At 39.9% G+C, this 16,382-nt stretch overlaps 1 protein-coding gene across 2 annotated transcripts in view; it reads left to right on the top strand.

Moving 5' to 3' along the window:
• Nucleotides 1–16,382, top strand: part of TACC3 (transforming acidic coiled-coil containing protein 3) — a 34,759-nt gene that overhangs the window by 3,994 nt on the left and 14,383 nt on the right. Inside the window, exons 4-10 of one of the 2 annotated variants that reach the window (XM_050947488.1) lie at nucleotides 4,025–5,101; nucleotides 6,472–6,559; nucleotides 7,099–7,294; nucleotides 11,660–11,712; nucleotides 12,069–12,205; nucleotides 12,289–12,403; nucleotides 15,387–15,542. In XM_050947488.1, the coding sequence (XP_050803445.1) occupies nucleotides 4,025–5,101; nucleotides 6,472–6,559; nucleotides 7,099–7,294; nucleotides 11,660–11,712; nucleotides 12,069–12,205; nucleotides 12,289–12,403; nucleotides 15,387–15,542 (1,822 nt within the window). Of the gene's footprint in view, nucleotides 1–4,024; nucleotides 5,102–6,468; nucleotides 6,560–7,098; nucleotides 7,295–11,659; nucleotides 11,713–12,068; nucleotides 12,206–12,288; nucleotides 12,404–15,386; nucleotides 15,543–16,382 lie in introns of both variants that reach the window. The other variant, XM_050947487.1, reaches the window with a different exon arrangement.

The following is a 16,382-nucleotide window of genomic DNA, read 5'->3' as shown; positions in this document are numbered from 1 at the left end:
TCACTATGCAGACAAATTTCTAATGAGAGATAATCAACTCTGACACTTTCATACTTGTCAGCAAGTTCTAAATTGTACAAGAAAAGCAATCTGGTGCTGAAATTAAAAATGATATGGGGAGCCTACATAGCTGGAGCAAAAATACTCTAGTAATAAGCAGTACTACAATAGTAATTCCTGTGTTCTGTTCTCAGCGCTTTCACTGATACTGGTCAAAGGAGTCTGACTAGAGGCAATGCTTGAGTTGTACCTATAAAACGATGCTGTGAAGACAAGCCCTTAGCCTACACCTTTTAATACATGTACATGGCTAAAAAATTTTTTTCAGTGGTACTCACTTGTAAGTAGGGCTGTCGATTTAATCGTAGTTAACTCATGCAATTAACTCAAAAATTAATCACAGTTTTAATCACACTGTTAAATTTCAATAGGTATTTCTATTTTGTTAAATATTTTGATGGTTTTTCTACGTTTTCAAGTATATTGATTTCAATTACAACACATAATACAAGGTGTACAGTGCTCACTGTTTTATTACAAATATTTGCACTGTAAAAATGATAAACAAAAGAAATAGTATTTTTCAATTCACCTCATACAAGTACTGTAGTGCAATCTCTTCACCATGAAGTCAAGTATCAGAGGGGTTGCCGTGTTTAGTCTGGATCTGTAAAAGCAGCAAAGAGTCCTGTGGCACCTTATAGACTAACAGACGTATTGGAGCATGAGCTTTCGTAAGTATTGTAGGGGTTTTCAGTACTACTGGTTCTTTACTACTGCAGTACATATTCAGCCTATCCAGAGAGTTATGCTCTGAATTTCAACCTCTCTCTTGTAAAGCATTCCTGGGTGGGGTTGAGGAGAAAAAGAAGGGGACTCAGCCATGCATACCCACATGCATCTGACGAAGTGGGTATTCACCTACGAAAGCTCATGCTCCAATACGTCTGTTAGTCTATAAGGTGCCACAGGACTCTTTGCTTTTATCCTGAAAGTGCAACTTACAAATGTAGAATTTTTTTTGTTTTATTTTTGAACGCAGTTAATTAACAATGTAAAACTTTGGAGCCTACAAGTCCACTCAGTCCTACTACTTGTTCGGCCAGTCGCTCAGACAAACAAGTTTGTTGACATGAGCAGGAGGCAGCGCTGCCTGTTTCTTGTTTACAATGTCACCTGAAAGTAAGAACAGGCATTCGCATGGCACTGTTGTAGCCAGCATTGCAAGATATTTACATGCTAGATGTGCTAAAAATTCATATGTCCCTTCATGCTTCAGCCACCATTCCAGAGGTCATGCGCCCATGATGATGGGTTCAGCTTAATAACAATCCGAAGAAGTACTGACCAATGCATGTTCATTTTCGGCATCTGACTCAGATGCCACTAGCAAAAGGTTGATTTTCTTTTTTGATGTTTCGGGTTCTGTAGTTTCTTCATTGGAGGAGTGTTGCTCTTTTAAGACTTCTGAAAGCACGCTCTACACCTCGTCCCTCTCAGATTTTTGGAAGGCACTTCAGATTCTTAAAACCTGGAGTCGAGTGCTGTAGCTACCTTTAGAAATGTCACATTAGTACCTTCTTTGCATTGTGTCAAATCTGCAGTGAAAGTGTTCTTAAAATAAAGAACATGCTGGGTCATCATCTGAGACTGCTATAACATGAAATATATGTCAGAATGCGGCTGAAACGGAGCAGGAGACCTACAATTCTCCCCCAAGGAGTTCAGTCACAAATTTAATTGATGCATTATTTTTTTAACAAGCATTATCAGCATTGAAGCATGTCTGCCAGAGTGGTGCCCAAAGCATAAAGGGGCATACGAATGTTTAGCATATCTGGCATATAAATGCCTTGCAATGCTGGCTACAACAGTGCCATGCGAACGCCTGTTCTCACTTTCAGGTGACATTGTAAACAAGTGGGCAGCATTATCTCCTGCAAATTGTAACCAAACTTGTCTTGTGTGAGCGATTGGCTCAAGTAGGACAGAGTGGACTTGTAGACTCTAAAATTTTTACATTGTTTTGTTTTTGAATGCAGTTATTTTTTGTGCATAATTCTACATTTGTAAGTTCAGCTTTCATTATAAAGATATTGCACTACAGTACTTGTATTAAGTGAACTGAAAAATACTATTTTTCTACAGTGCAAATATTTGAAATAAAAAATAATATAAAGTGAGCACCGTACACTTTATATTCTGTGTTGTAATTGAAATATATTTGAAAAAGTGGAAAACATCCAAAAATATTTAAATAATGGTGTTCTGTTTAACTGCACGATTAATCGTGATTCATTTGTTTAATTGCTTGAAAACCCTACTTGTATGGCTTTCCCCACCCCCCTCCAGAAAATCATTATCCAGTTCTTTTTTAGCCATCTTGGAGATAATCTTTGACTAGTGGTCAAATTCTGACCTCAAACCCATGCAGCCCTCTGAACTGAATAGCAGTATTTGGATCTAGATCTTAGTTGTAATTCATATGCCAACTGAACTTCTTGCTCCTATATCTCTAAATGTCCAGGTCTGATATGCAGGGATTAAGTGACTTCTACAATGGCAAAGTGGAACATTTATTGATGATGTTGTACAGTCATGATTCAGGCACAAATAACAGCATCTCGAGAGCTACTGCTTTTGTTGTAAAAGCAGCAAAAAGTCCTGTGGCACCTTATAGACTAACAGAGTGCTTTTGTTGTGTCTCCTCTCCCTTTCCTCATGCTACAATGAGACTGCTTGTGTTGCTGCACAGTCTAGTGCTGTATTTGTGGTAAGGAGCATCCGGACTTACTTTAGGACTAGGAAGAAGAAAGCACTACAGACGGAAACGTTCAAAGAACGGCACTGTGGTGCATAGTTCTCAGGCTCGTATTGGTTAAGTACTGAAAAGATGGGAGGGGTCCGATTACTTAAACAACAAGTCTTGCAGAGACTCACAGGGTGGGGAGACCATAGTGAATCATATCCTTTCTTGCTTCCAACTTTGTCACGCTGGAACTTTAACTGGTTGGCTTTTAATTGTTTTCCTGTATAGCTTTTCTGCGTGTGGCATTCATGTAACTATTTTCGTACTCTTTCTTTTTTGCAGAAGAGGCAAAACAATGGGAGGAAATAATTTTTCAGGAAGTAATGTCTTAATGCTCTATAGTCTGTACATGAGCTATAAATAAGCGAACTTGAGCTCATGGGTGACATGGGAATGTGTCTGTGATTATGCATAATCTTTCTATAATCTGTTCACTTACAGCAGTCAGTCATATCTCTTCTCCTCCCTCCCCTTGTGTTTTTCCTTGCCCCTCTGTTTTTAGTAAGTCTTAGCATTCAACTTCTGTATTCAGAGCAGTCTATGAAATTCTGGCATACATGTTTCATAGATTTCTGGGGAGGGGAGGGAGTGTTCACTGACAGCAGGGGATGGGGGAGTCAACAGTGACTAGAGAAAGCAAAGGATGGAATGGAAGAAGTGAGTCATGTTATTACTTGATAGATTATGCTGATGGTCACCCCCCCATTCTTACAAAGCCTATATGAATATTTACAGTAGATACAGTAATGGTACACATTCCTGGACTAAGTATTGTAGGGGTTTTCAGTACTACTGGTTCTTTACTACTGCAGTACATATTCAGCCTATCCAGAGAGTTATGCTCTGAATTTCAACCTCTCTCTTGTAAAGCATTCCTGGGTGGGGTTGAGGAGAAAAAGAAGGGGACTCAGCCATGTGTTTCTATATGAGCACAATGTGGTGGAGGAGAACTGACTTCTTTAGGACAGATCTTGCTGGCTTTTCTCTAATCCCTGAATAGCAAGATACCAGGGTGGTAAGCTCTTTAGAAATCGGTCAAATTCTCTTGCTTTTATGGTGATCTCAACCCTCTCGCATCCAATTCTTTTTGTATAGCATAAAGCTTTGCAAATTATGGCATATGAGCTTGAAAATGTTTTTTTTTTTTTTTTTAAATGGTGTCTTAATTTATAATTAGCTAGCTATTTTAACACTGATTTTATTTCTTTGTAACAGAGATCAACAAGCAACTGAATTTGAGATTAAGACTACTAGAGAAAATGAACAAGTGCAGGAGGAAGCCAGTGTCACTCCTTATCCAGATGATGAGATGCCAGTGAAAAGCTGTGGTACATACAGCATTGATTTTGATAACTTAAACAACATCAATCCATTCCAGAGTTCCTCTCAGATGCAGAATTCTCATGAGAGCCTAAAAGAGTCTCCTATATTATCTAGCAACCCTGAAAAGGTTTCTGAGAAAAATGATACAAATTCGCTGTCACTGGATGAAACACTTCCTGTTACTTCCCCACTGACTGCTGCAGTGTCCGAGAGAACAAATCTAAATGCAGACACCCTTACTGGTGTGACAAAAGAAACTGTTTCCATGGATGTAGTGGTGTCAGGTAATGAATCCAAACCAATTCCTAATGACGCTAACCAGGATATAAAGACCACCTCTGAAGTCAGCAAAACCAATTCTTCCAATGGATCAACACAAACACAGAACTCTCCACTACCTGTACAAGGGACCTACAACCTTGATCCTAACAGTGCTGAAGTAACACATCCTCTCAAAACTAGTGGATTAAAGCTACAGAATTCCCCAGTAGCAGAAAGAACTTCAACAAAAGTGTCAAAACCTGAAGAACAGGCTAGTTTCTCCAAAGCTGAATCTGTAAAACTAGAATTTGACTTCACTGATAACGCATCTAGTAAAAGGCCACCTCCTAGAAAACTAGGCAAAAGACCTGGAATTAAGCCTCCTTCCAAGAAAACTGCTACAGCTCTAGGGAAAACACTGGAGAACTCCGAGGCAAAAAGCAAGAGTAAAACAGAAAATGAAATTCCTGTTTCCAGTGCATCTTATAAATTTGACTGGGAAAAATTTGATGATCCAAACTTTAATCCATTTGGAGGAGGTTCCAAAGTTTCTAGCTCACCAAAATGCCCTAAACCCAACACTGAAAAAGCTAATCAGCAAGAGGAACAGGATAGTACCTTACCAAAAAGGGAATCTCTTCCGACAGAGCAGATTAACAGAATTGTTGTTGCAGATGAGACTGCTGAAGAAATAGTGCCTGAAACTCAGTAAGTAAATCTTTATGATTGAACTTGTAGAACTGCCTCAAAGACATTTCAGGGCAAGATGATGCCAAAATTCATGAGTGCAGAAATCTGTACAGTTCTGAGAAATCTGTGCTTGTGCCTGTGAACAGATTTGTGTGTGTGTTGAGATAGAGGTATTTTAATTTAGACTGTCTTGCTTTAGAAAGTGAATGAAAGATAAAAGAGCATCAGATCTGTGTGCCTGCTCTCCCTTCACCATTGCCCCCGCTACTCCTTCAAAATAAAAATTGAATGGGAAACAGGGTAGATATACTGATCTGTCACACTCCTTCCACTGTAGATGTTAAAGCTTGGAGAGCTACCAGATAATGGCTGGTTCAGTAGCAAGGAGTGGAACAGACTGGACAATTGTTCTGTTTTACACTCTTAGCCTAAAATCAGTTCCTCAGTGGGGTCAGAACTTCACCTCTGGTACCTACCCCTAATATTCTTAGGGCATAGGACAAGAGCTGGCAAGGAAGAAATGACTCTTGTTCATCCTATTATTCTATAATAGGGAGTTTACACTGCTTTCTGTTGTGAACACGATCTGTAATATAAATGCTTCTCACAAAATCTGGAGCTGGAAGAAAAAGTGATAATATCAAGGGACTGGAGCTTTCCTCCTTTAGTTAATTTTAGGGGGTAGGGTGTTTGTGTTGAATTCTGAAGTCCAGTTTTAACCACTTATATGCCAACAACTTTACTACGGAACATATTGGAAACAACTAACTGTTTATCCAGAGTAGAATCTATTTCATTTGATAGGTTCATTTGACAGGAATGAGTATTATGTGTTCACTGTCCTGGTCACACATACAGAGCCACCTATTACTGTTAAATTAGGATAAATATTAAATTTACACTGCCATCAGCTAAAGTATTGGACTGCTACAGTGAGGCTTTATGGAGTGTCCAAAAAAACTTTGCTACGGATATTAGACCATGTTAAGAGGAGGGTGGGAAACCTTTGCGTTCTGGGGTTTAACTCAAACAGAGCAGTTTTCACAGAAATGCTGCAGGTTTTAAAAGTAGAAACTCCTTTAAATCTAATCTCCGTGCTTTTTGTTAATGGAAAAGGCTGTTTGGTGATTCTATGGCAGTCATGACTTTCTGTGCATCCATGATAGTATTCTAGCTTTCATGGGAGAGGTATGTAAATTCATTCTTACCTGCTGATTGTTTTTGTTAATGGAGAGCTTGTTGCTATTTAGAGACCATTATATCAGTGGTGGGCTCGGGGTAAGGCAAGCTGTCAAACTTCCTATGCTTAAATGACTCTTAGTCAGGTCTAGGAACATGTTTAGACCTTTAAACTGACTAGATTACTATGACTTTAACTGTTTTAGTAGCTTTCCTGAAGAAAAACCAAGCGAAGATGAAGACAAGTCTGTAGTTCAAGCAAAAATTGAAGAGGAATCTACAAGAGAACTAACTATGGTAATGTGTCTCTATATTTAAGATATCCAGTTTTTGGTAAAACCGTTATGTTAAAACAGTTCTCTATTTCTAATAAAGTTGCTGTTCTCCCCTTCTTGCATTCCCTTCAGCCTATAACTGTAACTCTTACAGATCCTCAGACTTCTACAGTGAAAACAAAATTGATTTTTTAAAACCATTGAAAAGAGGGGTTGGGCCCTGTCTGTGCAAATCCATAAACAGCCTGACATAAATGAAGGGATCAAATCAGTATCGTGGAACATAGCTATCTAAAATCTCTTGATTTAGTTGACTGCATAAAGTGCAGAAACTGAAAACTTAATGTTCTGCTTGATGATGAACAACACAATGTATTGGGTTAACAAATTCCTGCTGCTATTGAAATCTTTCCCATGGACTCTATTCTGGCTAACCTTTTTAACTGTTGTATAACAAACTGATTTAACCATCACTAATGTGTTTTAAGTGCCATAAATATACTATGCCACTCATACTCCCAGTGTTCCATATTACAAACTAAGTGTATGTCTGCCTTCCAGGAGAAAAAAGCAAGCTCAAATACCTCACCAGTTAATGCCCACAGTCAAGATAACTTGCCTTTAATTGGCAGTGGAACATCCCCTTTGGCTGATCAAGAACATGAAGCCAGTTGCAAGAAAACTGAAATGGCAGTTGATATAAATGATCCAAGAGTAGTCACTGAGTCTGAAGAGTACTTTAGACCCTCAACTGAAGGTAAGAGGCGCTGCAACAGAACTGGACACACATGCTGTTAAAACAGCTCTGTATGCTGTTTTCTTCTACTTCAGTTTAAGTTATAGGAACATCTTATTACCAATTCTAGTTCTTAATGTTTCATCCTTCCTATCTTTAAAGGGACAATCCTTAAATTCAGACAGGTAACTTTTCCTAAGATTATTGAAACTAACAGGTGTTTGAAGAAAAGATTTGTTACACTAACCCTTGAAAGCATTGTTTATGGTCAGTTTCCCTCTCATAGTTTACTTTGACTGTTTCCTTTGTGCATGTACAACCGAATAGCTCTTTTTAAAGTTGGGGGGTGGGGGAGAGGAGTAATTTTGTTGTTAAAGCTAGTATCCAAAAGTACTTCCCGCCTCTCCCTTCAAAAACTGACTAGATTTCACGTTGACATTGCTTGATGGGACAATTGACACTAAATAACCAGGGGCCAAATCCAGTTGTAATCTAAACAATACCACTGCACCTGTTTAGTGACAATTAGGTTTCTAATGGGTTTCACTTGGCATCAGAAAAGCACTTTAAACTAGGTTCAACAGGGACAGGTAAGCAAAGCCCACAGGTAAGTGGGGAACATGGAGACCCGGGAGATGCCTCAGAAACAGGAGGGAGCGTGGGCTATAATGGCAGAGAGAGAGGAGGATCAGGGCAAAACTGGGAGGCAAGATCAAACCAGTATCTTAGATGCCTATATACAAATGCAAGAAGTATGGGTAATAAGCAGGAAGAACTGGAAGTACTAATAAATAAATACAACTATGACATTGCTGGCATCACTGAAACTTGGTGGGATAATACACATGATTGGAATGTTGGTGTGGATGATTACAGCTTGCTCAGGAAGGATAGACAGGGGGAAAAGGGAGGAGGTGTTGCCTTATATATTATAAATACACTTGGACTGAGGTGGAGATGGACGTAGATGGAAGTGTTGAGAGCCTCTGGGTTAGGCTGAAGGGGTAAAAAACAAGGGTGAAGTCATGCTAGGAGTCTACTACAGGCCACCTAACCAGGTGGAAGAGATGGATGAGGCTTTTTTTAAACAACTAACAAAATCATCCAAAGCCCAAGATTTGGTGGTGATGGGGGACTTCAACTATCCAGATATATGTTGGGAAAATAACACCGCGGGACACAGACTATCCAATAAGTTCTTGGACTGCATTGTAGACAACTTTTTTATTTCAGAAGGTTGAAAAAGCTATTGGGAGGAGCTGTTCTAGACTTGATTTTAACAAATAGGGAGGAACTCGTTGAGAATTTGAAAGTAGAAGGCAGCTTGGGTGAAAGTGATCATGAAATCAGAGTTTGCAATTCTGAGGAAGGGTAGAAGGGAGTACAGCAAAATAGAGACAATGGATTTCAGGAAGGCGGATTTTGGTAAGCTCAGAGAGCTGATAGGTAAGGTCCCATGGGAATCAAGACTGAGGGGAAAAACAACTGAGTAGAGCTGGCAGTTTTTTCAGAGGGACACTATTAAGGGCCCAAAAGCAAGCTATTCTGCTGGGTAGGAAAGAGAAAATGTGGCAAAAGACCACCTTGACTTAAGCACGCGATCTTGCATGATCTAAAAAATAAAATGGAGTCATATAAAAAATGGAAACTAGGTCAGATTACAAAGGATGAATATAGGCAAACAACACAGGAATGCATGGGCAAGATTAGAAAGGCAAAGGCACAAAATGAGCTCAAACTAGCTATGGGAATAAAGGGAAACAAGATGACTTTTTTTTATCAATGCATTAGAAGCAAGAGGAAGACCAAGGACAGGGTAGGCCCACTGCTCAGTGAGGAGGGAGAAACAGTACCAGGAAACTTGGAAATGGCAGAGATGCTTAATGACTTCTTTTGTTTCGATCTTCACTGAGAAGTCTGAAGGAATGCTAACATAATGAATGCTTATGGGAAGTGAGTAGGTTTAGAAGATAAAATAAAAAAAGAGCAAGTTAAAAATCACTTAGAAAAGTTAGATGCCTGCAAGTCACCAGGGCCTGATGAAATGCATCCTAGAATACTCAAGGAGCTAATAGAGGAGGTATCCGAACCTCTGGCTATTATCTTTGGAAAATCAGGGGAGACAGGAGAGATTCCAGAAGACTGGAAAAGGGCAAATATAGTACCCATCTATAAAAAAGGGAAATAAAAACAACCCAGGAAACTACAGACCAGTTAGTTTAACTTCTGTGCCAGGGAAGATAATGGCACAAGTAATTAAGGAAATCCTCTGCAAACACTTGGAAGGTGGTAAGGTGATAGGGAATAGCCAGCATGGATTTGTAAAGAACAAATTGTGTCAAACCAATCTGATAGCTTTCTTTGATAGGATAACGAGACTTGTGGATAAGGGAGAAGCGGTAGATGTGGTATACCTAGACTTAGTAAGGCTTTTGATAAAGTCTTGCATGATATCCTTATCGATAAACTAGGCAAATACAATTTAGATGGGGCTACCATAAGGTGGGTGCATAACTGGCTGGATAACCGTACTCAGAGAGTAGTTATTAATGGTTCCCAATCATGCTGGAAAGGTATAACAAGTGGGGTTCCGCAGGGGTCTGTTTTGGGACCAGCTCTGTTCAATATCTTCATCAACGACTTAGATGTTGGCATAGAAAGTACGCTTATTAAGTTTGCAGAGGATACCAAACTGGGAGGGATTGCAACTGCTTTGGAGGACAGGGTCATAATTCAAAATGATCTGGACAAATTGGAGAAATGGTCTGAGGTAAACCAGATGAAGTTTAATTAATAAAGACAAATTCAAAGTGCTCCATTTAGGAAGGAACAATCAGTTTCACGCATACAGAATGGGAAGAGACTGTCTAGGAAGGAGTACGGCAGAAAGGGATCTAGGAGTTATAGTGGACCACAAGCTAAATGAGTCAACAGTGTGATGCTGTTGCAAAAAAAGCAAACGTGATTCTGGGATTCATTAACAGGTCGAGAAGCCATTCTTTCGCTCTATTCTGCGCTGGTTAGGCCTCAACTGGAGTATTGTGTCCAGTTCTGGGCACCGCATTTCAAGAAAGGTGTGGAGAAATTGGAGAGGGTCCAGAGAAGAGCAACAAGAATGATTAAAGGTCTTGAGAACATGACCTATGAAGGAAGGCTGAAAGAATTGGGTTTGTTTAGTTTGGAAAAGAGAAGACTGAGAGGGGACATGATAGCAGTTTTCAGGTATCTAAAAGGGTGTCATCAGAAGGAGGGAGAATACCTGCTCACCTTAGCCTCCAATGATAGAACAAGAAGCAATGGGCTTAAACTGCAGCAAGGGAGATTTAGGTTGGACATTAACTATCCTGACAGTTAGGAACTTTTTCCTAAACACTGGAACAAATTGCCTAGGGAGGTTGTGGAATCTCCATCTCTGGAGATATTTAAGAGTAGGTTAGATAAATGTCCATCAGGGATGGTCTAGACAGTATTTGGTCCTGCCATGAGGGCAAGGAACTGGGCTCGATGACCTCTCGTGGTTCCTTCCAGTCCCAGAGTCTATGAATCTATGAATTTATGTTCAGAATTATTTTTCGTTCATATAAACACAATTACCAAAGTGCCAGCTGTACAGAACACAAACTTATTGAACAATCTTGACACTTACTTCATACAAACCCATAGCGGCCACCCTGTCCTTGTTGTAGTACAAATGGCGTTTCTGCATTTTCATACCTTTTTTAAATAGAGAAATCAAGTGCAGAATTGCAATTTTATTTAAAAAAAAACAAACCAACTTCTATAGTATGTTGCATAACTCAACTCAAAAGATTGTGTACATTCAAAACTAGAAGGCTAAGTCTGTCATTGCACATTAAGTTTACTTGGTCCCCTTTTACAATCTATCACCAACCTCTTAATACTCAGGTTGGTGGATCATTTTGGAAAACAATGACTATGGTAATAGCAGCTGTGTGTGTAAATCTGTGCATAGATTGAACTGTCAACAATATACTAAAAGGGGAAGAGTGCATAGAAGAGCAGCATGTCCATTCTTGAGGATACCTCCATGTTAAAGATGCACACAAGTTTTCAACTTCATCAAGATACTTGAATCATTGTGTTTAACCTTCCCCCTCCCCCCAAAAATATATGTATCGTGAGGTTTTTTAAGAGGAGAGCGGGGTTGGTGTTGGTGTGTGTTTGTGTTTTTTAAATGCAAACTCTTTCCCTTCTAGGCTGAAGTTCAAAATTCTTTTCTCCTGCTAACAACTTAATCTAACAGGGGGACAGGATTTTTCCCATTGCTTTCTATCAGTTTAATATCAATGACGCTTTCCATCCTGCTCTGTTGTCAACTGTATGACAGCATTAAATCATTTTTATTAATATATTTGTCCTTTCCAGTTCTAGGAATGGGCATAGAAATAGACTACCTGGAACAATTTGGTTCATCCTCAGTAAGTATCTAATATTTAAGCAGCTAAACTTGTTGGCTCAAGAGTAGGGCCAGGAGAGAACAATAAGGTCTAAGCCTTTCTCTGCTAGGTTGTAGGTTCAAATGTGGCCCAGTTGGGAGTAGCAGTTAATGTACCATCTCATGAGTAGATAGAGACAATGGGTTGAGCTCAGTTTTTCACATGATTCTGCGGCCCCCCCAGAACTAGCTGCTGTCCTTGTTGGCAGTCTAGCCAAGGCTGAGGTTTGAATAAGCCTATCTTCTGGAGAGAACACACCACTTGGAGTTTCAGGGTTGGCTATGCTACAAAGTAACACATCCTTCAATGTGAGTAATCTCTCACCTATCTCCCCCCAGTTTAAAGAGTCTGCTTTGAGGAAGCAATCATTGTATTTGAAGTTTGACCCTCTGTTGAGAGACAGCCCCAAAAAGCTGGTTCCTGGTACTACTGAAACAATAAGCACATGTGTAATCAATGCACCATTTCAAAGTGGGTAAGTAAAGATTTTAACCTAAATTATAGCCCCTAAATTTGGTTTTGAACGCACTCAAATTTTAATTGTTTGTTTGTTTTTAGTCCTCTTTCTGACTTCAGTAGACTGCCTTTGGAAACTCCAAAGTCTGCAGTGAAGTCTCTTCAAAATGAAGAAAAGCCTAAAGGACTGGATCTTCTGGGAACTTTCCCAGCTCCAGTAAGTAAATCATAAACATGTCCATTTTCATGTTAGCAGATTTTTTTGGATGAGTTCTTCTAGTGGGAAGAATAGACAACCTTTATCAACTTCTTTCCTGCTTAGTGTTCCTGCACTGCTGTGGGTTAGTGTTTTGGTGTTACAATTGCCAGTACCCTCAAACAGGGCATATGCATTCACTCTGTACTGGATGAATGGCATTACAAATATTGCCAAGAGACTTTAAATGGCTTAATACATATAGGTTGCCTCTGAGTTTTAAAATGACAAAGGAGCTGTGACAATGTATGGAATCTGGGGTACACCTGAGGATATAATGAATATCTATATTGTAATGATATGCTTTGTAAGCTCTCTGCAAAAATGTTATCATTTGCCAGATCTGATTATTTCATTTATGTGTTTGTTATAAATTATAGATATGTATGTCTATATTGCGCTATGCTTCTGGGTGACACCCGCAGACAGTGACACCCCTAGACAGCCTAGTCTGCTTGATGGCCCATTAAGGACCATCAGCTAAACAACTGACCTGTTGAGAGAGGGTAAGGGGATACACCTAATGACTCAACAAGGCATGCAGGGGCATGCCTATGGACAGAAAAGGCTTCCAAGCCATGTGCAGGGCAGAGTATGTTTGAAACAAAGGAAGCACAAGCTGCATGGCAGAAAACTGTAAAAAGGCAGCTGCATCTTCTCCATTTTGGGTCAGTCCTGCTTCTTATCCCTGGAGGAACTTTGCTACAAACAGAAGCTCTGAATAAAGGACTGAATGACCCATCCAAGCTGTGGATGTATTCCAGAGGGACTTTCAAGCCAGCATACTACCAATACTGCTAGGAGCCCAATATATGGGCTTTGAAGTCTTTATATGTATGTAACTGTCTTACCCTTTAACATCTTTCTTCTGGTTCTTTCTTTTTTTCCCCTTTATAATAAACCTTTAGTTTTAGACACTAAAAGATTGGCTGGCAGCATGGTATTTTGAGTAAGATCCAAACCTATGCTGACCTGGTAATGTGGCTGACCCTTTGGGGTCAGAAGAGCATTTTGTATGTGAGTAGAGTTTTTTAAAATAATTTAACTTCCCACTATACTGGGACTAGGTGCTGACGGGAAGCCAGAGAACTGGAATGCAATAAGAGGGCTGTGTGACTTTTTTTTTTTTTTTCTTCCTCTTTTGCTTCTTGATAACCAGTGTGGGAAATCAGTTAATCACTGGTTGAGGAGATTAACTTCAGTGTTACCCACCAGTCCTGAGTATCTGCTCTCCCTTTTGCAGCCTGCCTTGACCTTGGCATTTCCAGTGAGGGCTGCCCCAGGCACTATGGTTCCCACTGGTACAAACTTGGTCAGATCCACAGGATCAGAACCCCATGCTATTCCAAAATTGAAATTAACTGTTAACACTCAGTTTTTAAAGTTAGTTAGCTGGCCAGCCCTGTACAACTAGCCCTGCCTGCCACACCTCAGATGGGATGTGTGGTTTAGTTAGTGGAACCAGCTGTAGATGGAGGAGCAGATTCCTTTATAAAAAGCAGCAGGAAACTGCAGAGGGGGGAGTGCTCAGGGAGAGATACTAGAGATTGCTGGGAGTGAGCAGGTTCCGGCATGGAATCCTGAGTCTTTAGGGAAAAGAGCTTCAGGTAGGGAAGGCCTAGGGAGACACTCAGCAGGAAATGCAGAGTGCAGCCTTGATGGAGGTTTGAGAACTTTTATTATTTTGATGACTCTGATAAAACAATCCCCAAGGAGGGTTGTGCTGAACTGTAGAATTTGTTTAGGTAGCTTGATTGACAGTGGTGAAACTGTTAGTAGAGCCAGGTACTGGCAGAGTAATCTTAGGCCATGAATGGGTGCTCAAGAGGCAGTTGGCCCATTCATATTTACAATATTTTCTAGCCCCAATACTGGGTATCAAAACTAATTTTACTTTTTAATGATTAAGTGAACTGTTACCATTGATGTCAAAACAAGCTTGATAGTGACTCTGGTGAGGGGGCTTCTGCCGTATAATTGTGCTATATAATAGCATTTTTGTTGGAGCTTTTGTTTTACTATGGCAAGTAAAACCAAATCTCTAAAAATGTCTTCCATACCCTGAATTTCTAATGTCTAGGTCATCTCTTCCCAGAGAGCAGTTAAATGTAACAATCTCAACATATTTCATGTTTGGCTCAAAATTACGCTAAGATATTGTGTGGCCAAGTACAGCAATTCAGGATAAGGAGGAAATTCCAACACTAAGCACTGGTCTTCTGGGGAGGGGAGAGAATCTCCCTTGTTTACCATAACCTTAAGCTAAATTCTTACAAAACCTTGTATGACAAGAAGCATTTTGTACACGATCCTTTAAACTAAACTTAATTAAATGGTTCTCTGATGCCTAATAGCATTGATCATATCTCTGAAAATTGGCGCTATTAATGGCATGCAATGTTTCTGATGTTAAACACTAAAACAGTCTTGCTCTTGGATAGTGGACTCCTAGACTGGTGTCATTACATGTTGCCTTTCAGTCCCTAGAGGCAGCTCAAATTCCCATTTCAGTCAAAGCATTCTTTTCTCATACAGCTGACCCCATGTAAGGTGAGAAATGGGTTTTCACTGCAGTTCCTTTGCTTCCTGAATAAGCAGCACTCTGTGTGCCAAATTCTACAATTAAATGTAAAGTTTTAAACTTGACTGTCCTTGTATAAGTCTTTTATGTGGATGTAGGTCTGTTTTTTGCCCAGCAGTAATGCTTAACTTGCTGTGGGGCAGGGGGGTGCTGTTTCTGTATCTGCTGTTCATGAATAGGCAAATAGTGCAGTGTGCTGCATTGCAATATAGCTATAATAGTTTGTCAAGCTAGAAAAATGACTAAGCAGTTTATGGGGATAGTTTTGGGGTTAAAATAACGTGACATAATCTGAATAGAAGATTCTAGTGTAGCTGATGTGGTAGCCACTCAAACTTTTTTTTCTTCTTCTCCTCCACAAAGGATGCAGTTCCTCTAATTCCAGATATCTCAACCAGTAACGCTTCACCGCTCTCTCCTTTTTCTGTGCCAATCAACACTGCAGTTGACGCTATTATAGAAGTGCTGAAATATAGCCAAAAAGATATGGATGCAGCTGTTGAAACGGTTAAACTAGAGGTAAGAAGAAAGCTTTAAAAGCCTTTAGGAATGTGGCACTTACTTTGAAAAGGCTTGTCATTATAACATTTCCTCTCTTTTAGTTACTCAGCATATACTGCGCATCTATTTCAACACGTTGTTGTGTGTTCTCTCTCTCTCTCTCTCTCTCTCCCCATCCCCTGCTCCTTTAAGTTTTGAAGTACAGTGTCCCATTCCTAATGAGTTACTGCTTGTTGCTTACATGGGTAGAGTAGCCTGCACCAGCATCTTCAGAGCTGGAGCTAGACCTGCCATACCCCATGTGTCAAATCTTCTAGACTTACTACCTTTTTGTAAGTAGGCTCCATCCAGGAGACTCTACTAGCAAGAGACCTTTTGCCTTGTTTGGTGCTTTCAGAGAAATTTCAAACTCCCACATAAATGGACTAATGTAATTTTTATTCCAAAACAAGCTTTGGTAAGCGTGAAGCAAGGTGGCACTTGCCTCAGCAACTTGATCCTGGGCAAGCAGTGTGGAGGGGAAAAGGAACGAAGTCTGCCAGCTGTACTGAACTATAGGTTGTGGGGACCATATTTCAGAGGAGCAATCAGCCGTGGTGAAAGATCCTTAAAGAGAGCCAGGTTATGGCAGATGAAGCCACAGGTTGGCTCCCATTTTTTTTGTTGGAAGGGACAAGGAGTAATATTAATGTGACCACTGCTCTTCATGCTACAAAAAGTGTTTGTCATGAATCGGGGATTCAGTGTGAATTTATGAACAGTGTAGCCATCCCTAAATTACTGCACTTGCTCTTAAAATACGAAATAAATTGTGGAATTTAGTTTAAACATCCAACTTAAGATACTTTTGTCAGAGGG

This window comes from Gopherus flavomarginatus, chromosome 3, assembly GCF_025201925.1.
Source record: "Gopherus flavomarginatus isolate rGopFla2 chromosome 3, rGopFla2.mat.asm, whole genome shotgun sequence".
In the NCBI taxonomy this organism is placed as follows: Eukaryota; Metazoa; Chordata; order Testudines; family Testudinidae; genus Gopherus; species Gopherus flavomarginatus.
The sequence above is the reverse complement of the archived record's forward strand: the minus strand, read 5'-3'. Positions and strand labels throughout refer to the sequence as shown.